Genomic DNA, 17000 nt, shown 5'->3' on the forward strand with positions numbered 1-17000 from the left:
TGGGACGTGTCGCGTCTCGGCCAATCAGCGTTCAGATGTCCACAGCGTTTGGGAAGTTAGGTTAGCTTGAATGTTAGTCCGCTACATCTGCTGCTGTCACGCTGCACGGTGTAGCGATACTAACGAAGTACCCGTACATTAAACACGATGTGATTTAGCATATTTTTAGTAACGATACTTCATTAAAAGAGCGATCAGAGCGCACGCGCTGCTCCGCTCCGTTAAATGTTGTCTGCACGCACAGCCACAGCGAGTGGCGCGCGCATCGCTCAGCCGTGATGCGCGCACACAGGTGAGCACATTCTCACTAGCACCCCCCCCCCCCCCCACATCCCCCGGCCCTCCAGCAGACAAGGCAAACGTTATGTGGCCCTCTTAGGAAAAAGTTTGGGGACCCCTGGTCATGAGGATGAACCTATTCATTGGTCATGAGAATGAACCTGTTCATTGGTCATGAGGATGAACCTGTTCATTGGTCATGAGGATGAACCTGTTCATTGGTCACGTGGATGAACCTGTTCATTGGTCATGAGAATGAACCTGTTCATTGGTCATGTGGATGAACCTGGTCATGACTCATGAGGATGAACCTGGTCATGACTCATGAGGATGAACCTGTTCATTGGTCATGAGAATGAACCTGTTCATTGGTCATGTGGATGAACCTGGTCATGACTCATGAGGATGAACCTGTTCATTGGTCATGAGAATGAACCTGGTCATGACTCATGAGGATGAACCTGGTCATTGGTCATGAGATGAACCTGGTCATGACTCATGAGGATGAACCTGTTCATTGGTCGTGTGGATGAACCTGTTCAACGCAGCGTTCACGTTGGTGAAGCAGCAGCTTTTTATTTAGAGGTCATGCTTCTGTCATTCTCACTAATTCACTGCTTTTTCATTGATGAATCTCTTGGATAATAAAGAGTTTAATATGAGATTCATAAGATATATTAATGTATTTTATTATTCCCCAGAGGACCCAGAGCCCCCCCACATTAAAGAGGAACAGGAGGACCCAGAGCCCCCCCACATTAAAGAGGAACAGGAGGACTTAGAGCCCCCCCACATCAAAGAGGAACAGGAGGACTTGGAGCCCCCCCACATCAAAGAGGACCAGGAGGACCCAGAGCCCCCCCACATCAAAGAGGAACAGGAGGACCCAGAGCCCCCCCACATCAAAGAGGAACAGGAGCACTTAGAGCCCCCACATCAAGAGGACCAGGAGGACCCAGAGCCCCCCCACATAAAAGAGGACCAGGAGGACCCAGAGCCACCCCACATCAAAGAGGACCAGGAGGACCCAGAGCCCCCACATCAAGGACCAGGAGGACCCAGAGCCTCCCCACATTAAAGAGGAACAGGAGGACCCAGAGCCCCCCCACATTAAAGAGGAACAGGAGGACCCAGAGCCCCCCCACATCAAAGAGGACCAGGAGGACCTCTGGACCAATCAGGAGGGAGAGCAGCTTCCAGGGCTGCAGGAGGCTGCTATCAGGTTCTCAGTCTCTCCTGTAAAAAAAGAAGATGATGGAGAGGAAGCTCAGTCCTCTCAGCTTCATCAAAGACAAACTGAACCGATGGAGACAGAAGCTGATGGAGCGCATTGTGGAGGACCAGAACCAGACAGGAAGTTAGATCCAGGAAGCGATCCAGGACCAGATACTGATGAGACTGAGTACAGTGATGATGGGGAGGAGACTCAGGAACCTCAGTCAGATGAGAACCCTCTGCTAAACAAAGAAGTCCCTGTAAGGGATGTGAACTGTAGTCCTGGAACTACATCAAGCAGCTCGCCTGCATGTGCTGCACGCTCTGACCACCAGGGACATCTGGAGAAACCCAGCAGCTCCAAAACAGGAGAGAAAACAGTTCAATGCTCTGTGTGTGACAAAATATTTAGATTCAATAACGATCTAAAGAGACACATGGCTGTCCACACAGGAGATAAACCATTTAGTTGTTCAGTGTGTAGCAAAACATTTAAACAAAAGGGACACCTGAACGCTCACATGACTGTCCACACAAGAGTCAAACCATTTAAATGCTCTCTTTGTGACAAAAGATTTGGATTCAATAACGATCTAAAGAGACACATGGCTGGCCACACAGGAGAGAAACCGTTTAGTTGTTCAGTGTGTAGTAAAACATTTACACAAAAGGGGCACATGACCTATCACATGACTGTCCACACAGGAGAAAAACCATTTAAATGTTCTGTTTGTGATAAACGATATGGATTAAATAACGATCTAAAGAGACACATGGCTGGCCACACAGGAAAAAAACCATTTAGTTGTTCTAAATGTGATAAAACATTTCGACATAAAAGAAACCTGACCTATCACATGAATATCCACACAGGAGAGAAACCATTTAGTTGTTCACTTTGTGATAAAACATTTTCACAAAAACCCAATCTGACACGACATTTAGTTATCCACACTAGAGAAACTAAGTAGTCGTGGAGTTCCTTCAACAAGATTATCTTGTCTCGGTTATTCCAAACATCTTTGAAGTATTCCTGAGAGTCTCTGAAATAAATCTGGTGAAACCCTTAAGAACTGTCAGGCTGATCCAGACTCCAACACAAGTGTCTTCAGCGAAGATGAAGCTGTAGCCATGTTGTCTACATCAGCGAGTCGCCTGCTGTGCCTGCATGCGGCACAAGGTGAGCAATTCTAAAGAAATCCCCGGCCCTCCAGCAGACAAGGCAAAGCGTTATGTCCTCTTGGGTTTGGGGAGCATGAATATATTCATTGGTCAGAGAGAACCTGAGGTCATGAGGATAACCTTCTATCCTGTTCATTGTAGATGAATGTTCATTTAGTTGGATGAGAACCTGGTCATGATTTCCATAACTGAGAGAATAACCTGTTCTTTATGAAATGAATGTTTGGTTCATGATGATGAACATGGTCTGACTAAATGAGGATAACCTTTATTGGTCATGTGAATGAACCGGTTGCTCATAAAATGGTCATTGGTCACTGATATGACGGGTCCACTCATGAGATAACCTGTTCATTTGTGTGATAATTTAACGATCTAAGCAGACACATGCTACAATCATCCATTTCACGTTTTTATTGATAAACTATTAGCATAAATAAAATTGCATCAATTAATAATACATAAGAATACATTATTTTATTTATTAACATCACAGAACCATACTCCCATTAAGTAGGAACTAGGAGAAACCTAAGAGACAGTGGAGCCCACAAGAGGAACAGGAGGACCTTGAAGCCCCCATCAAAGGGGAAGAGAAGAGTCTCCCCTTAAGAACCAGGAGGACCCAGACCCCCACACAAGAGGAACGGGACGGCCCAGAGTCCCCTCATTAAGAGGACCGAGGACCCTGAGCCCCTGTGACAGGAGGACCCAGAGCCCCCACGACAAAGACACCGATGGCCTCTGACCTCAGGAGAAGCGCTTCCACAGAGAGAGGCTTGAACAGGTCCACTCGAGGATGTAACCAATCCTCACTTCAGGGATGTAGATGAGCAGAGTATCCGGAGGTGGGAGGAAGAACCCGACGGCTTTCCAGCGTCAACAATATATGAGATGATACAGTTATATGAAGACACAAACTTCATGTGAAATGAAACAAGAAGTCCCTTAAAGGATTATCACTGAACACACAGCAGTCTGCATTTGTTGACTTAACAAATCAATTAAATACAGTACTCAAAAGGAGATAAACTATTCAATGCTTGTGGATCATATTTAGTTAAAAACGATCTAAAAACCATGCTGTCCAAAGAGATAAACAAGTTGTTCAGTGTAAACTTTATGACAAACGGTCTACCTGATCCATGACTGCCACAAAGGGCCGTAATGCACCTTGATGACAACGCATTAAATAACGAAAAGAAGACACATGTGACACGAAGAACCGTTAGGCGGGGAAACTTCTACACACGGCTCTGACCTCCAGTGATGTCCACACAGAGAAACTTTACAAGTTGCTTGTGATAAACGAATGGATTCTAACGAAAGAGACAAGGCTCCACAAGGAAAACCTTTGTTGTTCTAAGATGTGTAAACATTTCGACTAAAGTAACCTGACCGTCACTGAAGTACACACGGAGGCTTTACGTGTCACTTTGTGATAAAAATTTCACAAAACAATTCATGATACACATTTAGGTATGCACACAGAGCAAGGTGTGGACTAACTTATTTGACTGGTAAAACATTTTAAGTATTAACCTCAGAGCTCGAAATATTGGTGAGACCTAAACTGCGGGGCTACCGGACTCCCAAAGTCCAGCGAAGATAAGACACACGAATTCTTGAGCTCGAGTGTACTTGGCGTTTTCGGAGCTTGTCAGATATAGTTTCAATAGCTCCGTGATCCCATGGTTTGGCTAATTACACCAAAGTAAGAGGAATTTGTCAACCGCCCCGTTAAACTCAAACTCATTTAGTGAGAGAAACTGACGAGTCTACTGAAGAAACGTTTTTTAAACCAAGTATTGTTTATGAGAGATACTTTAATGGTTAGAATGAAAGAATTTAAACATGGACACATGAAGGAAGCCTCTGTTCACTTGTGTTCAACTGAAGATGTCCATGACAGCAGGTCCGTTCACTTTTGTTTACACTTTAACCAGACAGTGTCAATACTTTTTTTAGTTTTCCGTATCACACTGCAGCACGGAGGCGCAGGCCGGCATTGTCGATAACTTATATTAGAAGACATTTGTTCACGGTTAACCTTAATGGCGTTACGCTTCGCTCTCGAGCTAGACGCTTCACGACCCGAGGACACAAGCAGCGGTGGCCGAAGCACCGACTGTTCACTTCTGAAGGAACGTTCGAGCTCTGAACATGTCACCGACGAGATGTCCACCTCCTGGGTGCGAGAGATCGGAGCGTGGAGGAAGCATCGCGGTTCCACTCTAATTTAAATAGAAACGAGGACACCTGAAAGCACCACTGTGTTCACTCTAAGTCGGACGAGCAGGTGGTCCTTGTTTAACTTAACCACTGTGTTGTCAAACTGTGGGAGACGCGAGGCCTGAAGCACACTGTGGCGCGTCCGGAGCACGGATCCAACTAAAGAACACACTGTACGTTACTGAGGTTAGAGGACGGCTTCCATGGCGATCCAGTTGACCATCTCGGAAAAGGACGGAGGTCATGAAAGCACCACTGTGTTCACTCTTGAGGAGACGGGAGGTCCCTGAAAGCACCACATGTGTTACTCTGATTCGGAGACAGGAGTCAGCTGAAACTCCACAAGACAGCTCGTGTTCACTTGCTGTTGCCCGCGCGACTATGAGACAGTAACTGAAACCTACCATTTTCGTGGTCCACTCTGTCTGAGTCCAGATGCACCTGAGAAGACCATGTGTGCTCTTTGCGGAGACTTTGATTCACTGTTAAACCCACTGTGTTGCTTAGTGGAGACAGTACCTGACACCAGCGATGTTCACTGGGAGACGGAGTCCTGTAAGCTTCCCGGTGATCTGGAGCTTTTTGATGACAGTAAAGCCCTCTGAAGTTGCACCGACTGATGCGAGCTGTGCGGAGACTGGGTGTTTGAAGACACTGTCGTCACTCGAGGAGGACTGAGTTTAAAAGGTACACGACACCAGTGTGCCTGCAACCGAGGAAGACGTGGGTTCTCTGTTTATCATTTAACATGTAAACTTCCGTCAAGGATGACATTTGCAGGCAATGAACTTAATTTATAATATTATGTTAGCGTTAGTTAAGTGATTGAATGGCTTACCTGTGACGCATGGGCGATCCTGAAGTTTCAGAATGCAGAGAAAAGAGCGAGCCTGAAAGTCATCACTGTGTTCACTTGTGAGGCAACGAAAGGTTGTACACATCAGTGTGCATCTGTGGAGACGGAAGTTCCCATGTAAAATCTTTTTCACTTGTGCGGTAAACGGAGTTAAAGCCCACTGGTTCATTTGCGGAGGACATTGACAATGACCCTGTTCGTCTGTGGAGCGGATCCTGAAAAAAGTGTCACTTTGGGAGACGGAGGTTAAACATGTGTCACTGAGGAGACAAGGTCCTGAAACACACTGTGCACTCTGTGCGACAATCCGAAACACCACTGTTTCATTGTGCGGAGACGGAGGTCCCTGAAGCAACTGTGTTCACTCTGAGGAGACGGAGCTCAGTTAATGAACTGTGTTCACGAGAAACAGGTTGCGCGAGTTTGAGCTCGAAAATGAAATTCATAAACGTTTATCAGGTGTTAACAAGGCTCCAACTTGTATTATGTTACCGGTTTTTTGATTGAATACTAACCTGTGATTGTTAATGTGGGCGTGTACCGTTGTATTGACGTGTGATGATAAATCTGATTGTGAAGCCAGCTGGAAGTGTTATTTGAAGTCAGTCAGCGTGCGCATTTAGGCATTGTAAATTTAACATTTTCTGAAAAGAGTGGACCAATCATTTATGTTTTCTTGAAAACTTTTGGTAAAATGAATGAATCCAGTTAATCTATTTGGTCACTAATTTTGATGAAATGTTACAGGACTTGGGCAGTGAATGAAAATGTTCATCTTAAGCAGGACATGACTGTTCTAATACTGATGCAACTTGTTCATTACATCTGACTGTTATTGTTCATGGATAAAAATTTTGTAAATCTTTTGCAAATGTTTAACCCTTGTTTAGTTGTCACGGTGCATTGGTAACCTGAAAAGTTTCATGAAACATGTTAATTCAGCTCATGAGAAAATAGCTGTTTGGGAAAAGTAATGAAAATGTGTTATGGTCATGTGGATGAACCTGTTCATTGGTCATGAGGATGAACCTGTTCATTGGTCATGTGGATGAACCTGTTCATTGGTCATGAGGATGAACCTGTTCATTGGTCATGAGGATGAACCTGTTCATTGGTCATGTGGATGAACCTGTTCATTGGCCATGAGGATTAACCTGTTCATTGGTCATGTGGATGAACCTGTTCATTGGTCATGTGGATGAACCTGTTCATTGGTCATGTAGATGAACCTGTTCATTGGTCACCATGTGGATGAACCTGTTCAACGCAGCGTTCACGTTGGTGAAGCAGCAGCTTTTTATTTAGAGGTCATGCTTCTGTCATTCTCACTAATTCACTGCTTTTTCATTGATGAATCGCTTGGATAATAAAGAGTTTAATATGAGATTCATAAGATGTATTTTATTATTCCCCAGAGGACCCAGAGCCCCCCCACATCAAAGAGGAACAGGAGGACCCAGAGCCCCCCCACATTAAAGAGGAACAGGAGGACCCAGAGCCCCCCCACATCAAAGAGGACCAGGAGGACCTCTGTACCAATCAGGAGGGAGATCAGCTTCCAGGGCTGCAGGAGGCTGCTATCAGGTTCTCAGTCTCTCCTGTAAAAAAAGAAGATGATGGAGAGGAAGCTCAGTCCTCTCAGCTTCATCAAAGACAAACTGAACCGATGGAGACAGAAGCTGATGGAGCGCATTGTGGAGGCCCAGAACCAGACAGGAAGTTATATCCAGGAAGCGATCCAGGACCAGATACTGATGAGACTGAGTACAGTGATGATGGGGAGGAGACTCAGGAACCTCAGTCAGATGAGAACCCTCTGCTAAACAAAGAAGTCCCTGTAAGGGATGTGAACTGTAGTCCTGGAACTACATCAAGCAGCTCGCCTGCATGTGCTGCACGCTCTGACCACCAGGGACATCTGGAGAAACCCAGCAGCTCCAAAACAGGAGAGAAAACAGTTCAATGCTCTGTGTGTGACAAAATATTTAGATTCAATTACGAGCTAAAGAGACACATGACTGTCCACACAGGAGAGAAACCATTTAAATGCTCTCTTTGTGACAAAAGATTTGGATTCAATAACGATCTAAAGAGACACATGGCTGTCCACACAGGAGAGAAACCATTTAGTTGTTCTATATGCGATAAAACATTTCGACATAAAAGAAACCTGCCCTATCACATGAATATCCACACAGGAGAGAAACCATTTAGTTGTTCACTTTGTGATAAAACATTTCCACATAAAAGTAGCCTGATCTCTCACATGAATATCCACACAGGAGAGAAACCATTTAGTTGTTCACTTTGTGATAAAACATTTCAACATAAAAGAAACCTGACCGATCACATGAATAGCCACACGGGAGAGAAACCATTTAGTTGTTCAGTGTGTAGCAAAACATTTAAACAAAAGGGACACCTGAACGCTCACATGACTGTCCACACAAGAGTCAAACCATTTAAATGCTCTCTTTGTGACAAAAGATTTGGATTAAATAACTATCTAAAGAGACACATGGCTGTCCACACAGGAGAGAAACCATTTAGTTGTTCTATATGCGATAAAACATTTCGACATAAAAGAAACCTGCCCTATCATATGAATAGCCACACAGGAGAGAAACCATTTAGTTGTTCACTTTGTGATAAAACATTTCCACATAAAAGAAACCTGACCTCTCACATGAATATCCACACAGGAGAGAAACCATTTAGTTGTTCAGTTTGTGATAAAACATTTTCAAAAAAGCCCAATCTGACACGACATTTAATTATCCACACTAGAGAAACTAAGTAGTCGTGGAGTTCGCTCAACAAGATTCTCTTGTCTCGGTTATTCCAAACATCTTTGAAGTAAGTATTCCTGAGAGTCTCTGAAATAAATCTGGTGAAACCCTTAAGAACTGTCAGGCTGATCCAGACTCCAACACAAGTGTCTTCAGCGAAGATGAAGCTACACATGCATTTATATTCTTTGATGTGAGTGGCTCTGGTCTTGTGTTTCATGTGTTATGTATTGTCATGCATATATGAATTTAAATAGTTTACATCATCAAAGTGTTTCATGTCCTCACTGGTTTGAGCTGAATTATCATCGGAGAAGAAACTGAGGAACATTTGTAACCTTCTTCCTCTTCAGTTTAAACTCAATACTTCATTTAGTTTGACTGTAGAAACTGACATTGAGTTCCATAACTGAAGAATAACGTCTTTTCTTTTTTAACTCAATATTTGTGTTCATGATTGATGCTTTAATGGTTGTTAATGTAAGTTACATTTAAATTTGCATGGGAAAGGAATTGCCTCTATTTATAAAATGTATTCATCACTGATATGATGTCCACCCTGTTACATGCAGTCCTGAGTTTATTTTATGATAAATAAATAAAATCAACAAACATTAAATATCATTATCACTATTATTATTTAAACTATTAGCAACAATAATAATTGCAATCATTTTTATTAATACTATTAATAATACTATTATTTTTTATTTATAATAACATCGATATCATTTTCTTTACTGGCTAAACTGTCCTAAACCTGTACGCAGTGCGCCCAGCAGGGGGCGCCACGCACCTTTGAATCCGCCAATAAATTACAGAAGAAGAAGGTCTTCTCCTTTGTTTCTGGTCATGTGACCTTAGAGAAGACCCCATGACGGCCTCCTCCTTCAGCTTGACGGCTTCCCTGACCCCCGGTGTCCACCACCAGGTTCTCGGGTTGCCACCACGACAGACACCGATGGCCTTCCGACCCCAGCGCCTATCAAGCGCTTCCACAAGAGAGGCTTTGAACATGGTCCACTCGGACTGCATGTCCCCAACCTCCCTCGGGATGTGTGAGAGGTTCATCCGGAGGTGGGAGCTGAAGACATCCCGGACCGGCTCCTCCCCCATCACAAATATATATACATATATATACACAAATATATATGTATGTGCAGGCACGTGCACAGAGATTTTGGGGGGCAGGTGCTCAAACGAAAAAAAAGGGCACCCAATGCCAAAAATGTTTTGTGACAGAGTTGACGCATAAGCAGCAATACACTGACGATGCTGTCCTCGACCTGCGTCTCCTCCAGGCCCGGGGTGGGGAATCGGGAGAATTGGTTGAGTTCCCGGTGGGCCGCTTCACTTCTGGGCCGGTCGAGAATTTTATTTGTTGACATTTGTCACGTTAGTCCATCTTCTCTTAAAGTGGGCTACACACGTTCCACATTCTGACACCGCAGCCTCTGCATGGGTTGTACCATGCGAGGAAGTTCACCCCTCCCAAATAATAGAGTTGGTTCAGTCCATTATGGAACCAACCAACTCATTTTGGGAGAGGAGAACTTCACCCCTCCAAAATAGAGTTGGTTCGGTCCTTCGCCGTCTTTTCCAAAAAGTTTTCTCAGCTCCTGATAGCTGGGCCGGCCCGACCGCAACGATACGCGTCAGGGAGGATGGACGGGAGGAAGAGGGCAGGAGGGGATGAAAAAGCCAGGTTGAAAAAAAGAAAGGCATTGGAGGAGGATGCTGCCAAATGTGCCAAGCGTACAGATTTATTTTCAAGAGGACAAACACAAGTGGCAACTGGTAAAGAGAGACAAAGGCCTAATGATTAGCAACATAATGTTGTAGCCTTGATTAATATCATTGTAGCATTGTCAACCTATTCTCAAGCAAAATATTAAATTGAATAAAAATATTAGCCTTTTTATATCACCCAAAATATGGCGATCCATAGACTTTGCAAATATTATGCAAATATTGATATATACTATTGATATTGATATTGAAGTATGCAGTAATATGACTCTTAATTTTTCTTTGTAGCTTCGGAGCAGCAGATAAGAGTCTCCTGCTGAAAATGATGAGCCCGACATTTGCAATGAGGAGGCCATGACTACAGGGACAGGTAGAGAGGATAACAGAGGACACTATATGAATTAAAGTTATATATTCTAAGAAAGAGCAGTACAGTACTTGATGAACCAATATGCATTGTTTGCTCAGAAGTGGGTGTAGTAAAGGAGTAAATCACCACTATATAATACTCATGCAGAAAAATGATAATGACCATGACAATGACCATGACAATGACAATGACCATGACCATGACAATGACCATGATAATGACCATGACGGCCCCCATGAGGTCTCACTCCAACAAATCTGGCCTACTGCCTAATCTGAGTCTGACACCCCTGCTACGCCCTTCTGCCTTTTTTAATGTTGTGCATATTTTTTGTTAACTTCTCATCTTAAGTGGATTATTATTGTTGTATTTAACCGTTACATTATTTGTTGGACCATGGTATTAATAAAAGAACTACAGGATAGTAAGAGCTGAACTGTTGCTTCATTTATCCAATTTCCACTATACCATGAAAAAAGTGGGCTGGTCTTAAGCCTGAAATTCCCGGGCTGAAAAGTGGCCCCACTCCGGCCCTGCTCCACTCTGGCAGCATCAGACCGCTAGCTTACATTTTCTTTATGAATAAAGATGAATTATTGTATAGCAACAATAGTACAAGCGTTCTGATTGGCTAATGGGTCTTCATGCCAGCCACGTATTGCCCTCCAGGTCTGATTCGGATCCGTATTGCCCTCTTACGTCATTTTCAAAATGAGCGATATTGATAGACATCAACAGCCAAGAGCAGTGGTCCTCAAACTAAGGCCCGCGGGCCGGATACGGCCCGCCTCCACATTTGTCCCGGACCTCTGAACAATACCAGAGAGGCCTTATGATTTTTTTCTTCAGTCTGGCCACGCAAATCCTACACGAGCCCCTGTTAAATAGAACGGAATAAGAATACTCTCTCTATCTCTTCTCTCTCTTCTCTCTTTCCCTCTCTCTCTCCTCTAAATATAATTAACGTCAGTAAGCAGCTGCAAGGCTTTGAAATCACGGATTTCGTGAGTTTTTGTTTGTCTATTTTTTTAGGAAACGTCGGACCAGTTGTGACGTCATGTTTTCAGCAGCGTAATGTTGTGGTTGATTTAACACCAAACAACGTCAGGGGACAAACACGTCATGACCTGTTTGTCTGGTGCTGCGCGTCAGAGGAGAAGGAGGTGCAGCCGTTTGGTGGCGCGAGGAGCACTGCGCGGAGGAGGAAGTGGAGGAGGAGGGGCGCGGCGGGGGGAAGAGGGGGGGTGGGGGGGCTCGTGAGCGTCGCGCGGAGCATGTCGGGGCGAAATTCTCACAAGAACTCAAATAAATGCCCCGTCGGATATTAAAACAAATTTGGGGGGACTTGATGACAGAGAGAGTAACTTTTATTCTTAAATACTGATGAATGAAAAAAGTGGCTCCAGCAAAAAGGGCACTTTACTCATCCAGGGCAAAAGGGCTGGTGCTTGAGCACCACTAGGGCTCTATCTGTGCACGTGCCTGTGTATGTATATATATATATATATATATACACACACATAATTCAAAATGAAATAATTATATTTAAAGGATAATGAACAAAGCAAGGTTGGCATATTTTGTTTGACTGTAAAAAATAATTTACAGTGAATAATTGGAGTAAACTCATGAGCAAGAACAGCTGATGTGGTGACGTCATCAAGTCAGCTGCTGGGCGTCCGGACTCCCAAATCCAGACTCCAAAAGAACACAAGTCTGTACTCAGTGTACTTGGGATTGAGAAACGGCTTCAGTCGATCGTCTGATCCATACTCCGGACCAGAAGGGGGCGGTAATGCACCAATAAGATGGATGACAACCGCCGTTAAACCAGAAGAAAACAAAAAAGAAGAGGAAGAAGAAGAAGAACTCGAGCTGACTCTACAACGTCTAGTCCAGTATGTTTAGACCAGAGACTTTACGAGAAGGTTAGACATGCAGAATTAAACAATCCGGCATTCACGAGGACAGCTACGTGTTCTCTTGCTGTTCTCAACGGCTGCCGTAACTATGACGACAGTTAACGGGACCGACTGTTGAACCGTAACGCAGGTTTTCCCGCGCAAGTCCAACTCTTTGTCTTGTAGTTTCTTCAGATACAGCCAGGAGGAGCCGGCAGAGCCCGGATGTGTGGACTAACTTATTGAGGAGGACTTTGTTCACAGTTTAAACCTCAGACTCGCGAAGCTAGCAGGAGCTACACGGACCCGAGCGGAGCCGAGTGAGCGACGCGCGTTTCCCGGAGCTGTCTGGAGGAAACGTTTCTGAGCTCGTGAACATGTCTAAAGCCCAAATGCTGAGAGGTTTCGTCAACCAGCGACTCACTGCGGCTGCGCAGGAGATCTGCGGGCTGTTTGAAGGAACGATCGCAGAGTACGAGGAGGAACTTTGTAGTTTAAAAGAGGAGAACGAGCGGCACCGGAAGCTGCTGTGTTCAACCCGGAAGTCCGGGTCCAACGAGCAGGTGGGTTCTCTTTGTTTATCACTTTAACCCAGCGGTGCTCAAACTGTGGGGCGCGACCCTCACACGGGGCGCGGGGGGCATTGCGGATAACTTATATTTACGTTACGGTTACAGCGTTAATGGGTTACGCTTGCGCATGCGCGATCCCGACGTCCCAGACGTTTCAGACCATCGCAGAGAAAAGGAGCGGAGGTCCCTGAAAGCACCACTGTGTTCACTTTGTGCGGAGACGGGAGGTCCCTGAAAGCAACTCTGTGTTCACTCTGTGTGGAGACGGGAGGTCCCTGAAAGCACCACTGTGTTCACTCTGTGCGGAGACGGGAGGTCCCTGAAAGCACCACTGTGTTCACTCTGTGCGGAGACGGGAGGTCCCTGAAAGCACCACTGTGTTCACTCTGTGCGGAGACGGGAGGTCCCTGAAAGCACCACTGTGTGTTTTGAGGTCAAATGAATGAATTCAGCTATAATTATTCGGTTGGCTGACTAATAGTTTGTGATCAAATGGCTTATCTCAGTGACACATTTGGGAAGCTGAATGAATTAAATGTTCATCTTTAAGGCAGAGACTGACTGAACTAATACTGATGCAACTTGATGGCTCACACACATCTGCACGTTATTGTTCAGAACAGATATTTAGTGTAAAACTCTTTATTGCAAAATATTTAAACTTGTTTTTAGTTTTTCACAGGTTTCACTTATTGTTGTTATCTTGAAAAGATATTCAGTGCCAAACATGTTAATATCAGCCACAGTCAGCTAAAAGCTAGCTTTTTGCACAACATTATTTGCATTGTTCTAACTTTATATTTGTTTTTTTTGCAATCTGGTTTCATTAACAGTGAATGCAATGTTCTTTATTCTGTTATTTGAAAAAGCACAAGACTCGCACAAAGTTGTTATTTCAATATGAAGTCAGCGTGGAGCATTTAGTTTGTGCGGTGGGGCGTGAACATCTTTCTTTCTCTGAAGTGGCGCAACAGAAAACGTTTTTTAGAAGCAGTGGATTAACCGGATGGAACCAGTTCTGCAGGAAGTATTCACATCATGTACTGAGTTACAGGTACTGTGCTGCAGTATTTAAACATATGTTTACTACGATACAGCTCACGGGTACATATTGTACTTGTTAGTGTACTACACTAGGGCTGCAAGTATCAGTTAATCGGACTCTTTTTTCGATTCATCGGATAAAAAAACAAAATACTTTAATGTTCAACCCTTTATTCAAAACGGGGTTCGTACGGTCATGGAAAACCTGGAAAAGTCCTGGAATTTTAAAATGATGATTTCCAGTCCTGGAAAAGTCATGAAGAAAATTAAATCCCCAAAGTTTTGGAAAAGTAATGAAAATGTGTTATGGTCATGTGGATGAACCTGTTCATTGGTCATGTGGATGAACCTGTTCATTGGTCATGAGGATGAACCTGTTCATTGGTCATGTGGATGAACCTGTTCATTGGTCATGAGATGAACCTGTTCAACGCAGTGTTGACGTTGGTGAAGCAGCAGCTTTTTATTTAGAGGTCATGCTTCTGTCATTCTCACTAATTCACTGCTTTTTCATTGATGAATCTCTTCGATAATAAAGAGTTTAATATGAGATTCATAAGATATATTAATGTATTTTATTATTCCCCAGAGGACCCAGAGCCAAATTTCCCCTTGGGGATTAATAAAGTTTATATCTATCTAGAGCCCCCCCACATCAAAGAGGACCAGGAGGACCCAGAGCCCCCCCACATCAAAGAAGAACAGGAGGACCTCTGGACCAATCAGGAGGGAGAGCAGCTTCCAGGGCTGCAGGAGGCTGGTATCAGGTTCTCAGTCTCTCCTGTAAAGAGGGAAGATGATGAAGAGGAAGCTCAGTCCTCTCAGCTTCATCAAAGACAAACTGAACCGATGGAGACAGAAGCTGATGGAGCGCATTGTGGAGGACCAGAACCAGACAGGAAGTTAGATCCAGGAAGCGATCCAGGACCAGATACTGATGAGACTGAGTACAGTGATGATGGGGAGGAGACTCAGGAACCTCAGTCAGATGAGAACCCTCTGCTAAACAAAGAAGTCCCTGTAAGGGATGTGAACTGTAGTCCTGGAACTACATCAAGCAGCTCGCCTGCATGTGCTGCACGCTCTGACCACCAGGGACATCTGGAGAAACCCAGCAGCTCCAAAACAGGAGAGAAAACAGTTCAATGCTCTGTGTGTGACAACATATTTAGATTCAATAGTGATCTAAAGAGACACATGGCTGTCCACACAGGAGAGAAACCATTTAGTTGTTCAGTGTGTAGCAAAACATTTAAACAAAAGGGACACCTGAATGCTCACATGACTGTCCACACAAGAGTCAAACCTTTTAAATGCTCTCTTTGTGACAAAAGATTTGGATTCAATAAAGCGCTAAAGAGTCACATGACTGTCCACACAGGAGAAAAAACATTTAAATGTTCTGTTTGTGATAAACGATATGGATTAAATAACGATCTAAAGAGACACATGGCTGGCCACACAGGAAAAAAACCATTTAAATGTTCTGTTTGTGATAAACGATATGGATTAAATAACGATCTAAAGAGACACATGGCTGTCCACACAGGGAAAAAACCATTTAGTTGTTCTACATGTGATAAAACATTTCCACATAAAAGAAGCCTGACCTATCACATGAATATCCACACAGGAGAGAAACCATTTAGTTGTTCACTTTGTGATAAAACATTTTCACAAAAGCCCAATCTGACACGACATTTAGTTATCCACACTAGAGAAACTAAGTAGTCGTGGAGTTCGCTCAACAAGATTCTCTTGTCTCGGTTATTCCAAACATCTTTGAAGTATTCCTGAGAGTCTCTAAAATAAATGTGGTGAAACCCTTAAAGGGTACCTGTAGTCAAAAACAACAACGTGCTACATCCATTAGGCGCATCAAATAAATCATATTTTCCCTGCCGCTATTGTCAACAAGTCACGCATAGCCCGAGGCTTTACATTTCTTTGTCAACATTCCGAGTCCGTGAACGCTTCAGGGCGCAGACATCTTGCCAGTTATTTACTCATGTCAAAGGTCACTATGACGTAGAGTCGTTGAAAGGAATTCAGCCAATCCGGAGCCACTTCTACACGCGTTGCTTCTTGGGATAGATCGGTGGCCTCAAGAATTACACAATCTATATCAGGGGTGCTCAATACGTCGATCGCGGCGACCTGCCAGTCGATCGCGGCGTAGTATTGGTAGATCGCATGACATATAAAAAATTGGCCCGCCCCCCTGTCACTTTCTCTATAGCGCCACATTACAGCAGCAGCACGTCATTTCTGTCTCTACGTGTTGCGCTGACAGTCCTCTGCCCGCCGTCTCGTGCGCCATGGAGCTCCGACACCGGTTTGCGCGCATCGGGACGGACGGAGCAAAGAAAAAGTCACTAGCACCCCCGAACATGTCGGCCGATCATTGCATCAATGAAAGACATCTCCAGCGCTGGCTTATGCGCGATGTAGCTATCCAGCTCACGCTTTTGTGTAAAGCAGATTAGGTCTAATGTCACGATATCATCGGACATAAGTTCGTGTTCTTTACAACAAATGCACTCTATGTCTGTTTTTTGTGGCACACATTTCCCACAACTGCACCAAACGTCCGCCGACTTGCGTGCACGGTCCGCACGGTGAAGCATCTGGACCGGCGGTCCTTCGGCATCAACTTCATCAGAATCATCGCTATCATCGCTGTCACAATTAACTAAACGGGGATAGTCTGCTTTTAATGGTTCATACAAGTATCCAGTTGCTGAATCTGACAATCTTTCATCGTCCATATTTCGCCCGTTTTCTATATTATTATCAAGTTCTCAGCATTTG

General features: G+C 44.2%; 3 protein-coding genes across 5 annotated transcripts; all 3 read left to right on the forward strand.

Moving 5' to 3' along the window:
- Window positions 1–1383: 1383 nt before the first annotated feature.
- Window positions 1384–2613, forward strand: LOC130193043 (gastrula zinc finger protein xLCGF3.1-like). Its single transcript, XM_056413358.1, has one exon. The coding sequence runs from the start codon at window positions 1584–1586 to the stop codon at window positions 2463–2465; it is 882 nt and encodes a 293-aa protein (XP_056269333.1). The 5' UTR covers window positions 1384–1583; the 3' UTR covers window positions 2466–2613.
- Window positions 2614–7306: 4693 nt separating this feature from the next.
- Window positions 7307–9166, forward strand: LOC130193029 (gastrula zinc finger protein XlCGF8.2DB-like). Its single transcript, XM_056413336.1, has one exon. The coding sequence runs from the start codon at window positions 7431–7433 to the stop codon at window positions 8562–8564; it is 1134 nt and encodes a 377-aa protein (XP_056269311.1). The 5' UTR covers window positions 7307–7430; the 3' UTR covers window positions 8565–9166.
- Window positions 9167–12571: 3405 nt separating this feature from the next.
- On the forward strand, window positions 12572–17000 carry LOC130193024 (gastrula zinc finger protein XlCGF8.2DB-like). Of its 3 annotated transcripts, none has more exons than XM_056413330.1 (2): window positions 12572–13136; window positions 14779–17000. In XM_056413330.1, exon 2 carries the CDS (start codon window positions 15039–15041, stop codon window positions 15918–15920), a length of 882 nt encoding a protein of 293 aa, XP_056269305.1. In that variant the 5' UTR covers window positions 12572–13136; window positions 14779–15038; the 3' UTR covers window positions 15921–17000. The 3 variants fall into 3 exon arrangements, with proteins under 3 accessions (XP_056269305.1, XP_056269303.1, XP_056269306.1); XM_056413328.1 differs by having other exon boundaries at window positions 14833–17000; XM_056413331.1 differs by having other exon boundaries at window positions 14833–15136.

This window comes from Pseudoliparis swirei, chromosome 4 (genome assembly GCF_029220125.1).
Source record: "Pseudoliparis swirei isolate HS2019 ecotype Mariana Trench chromosome 4, NWPU_hadal_v1, whole genome shotgun sequence".
NCBI lineage: Eukaryota > Metazoa > Chordata > Actinopteri > Perciformes > Liparidae > Pseudoliparis > Pseudoliparis swirei.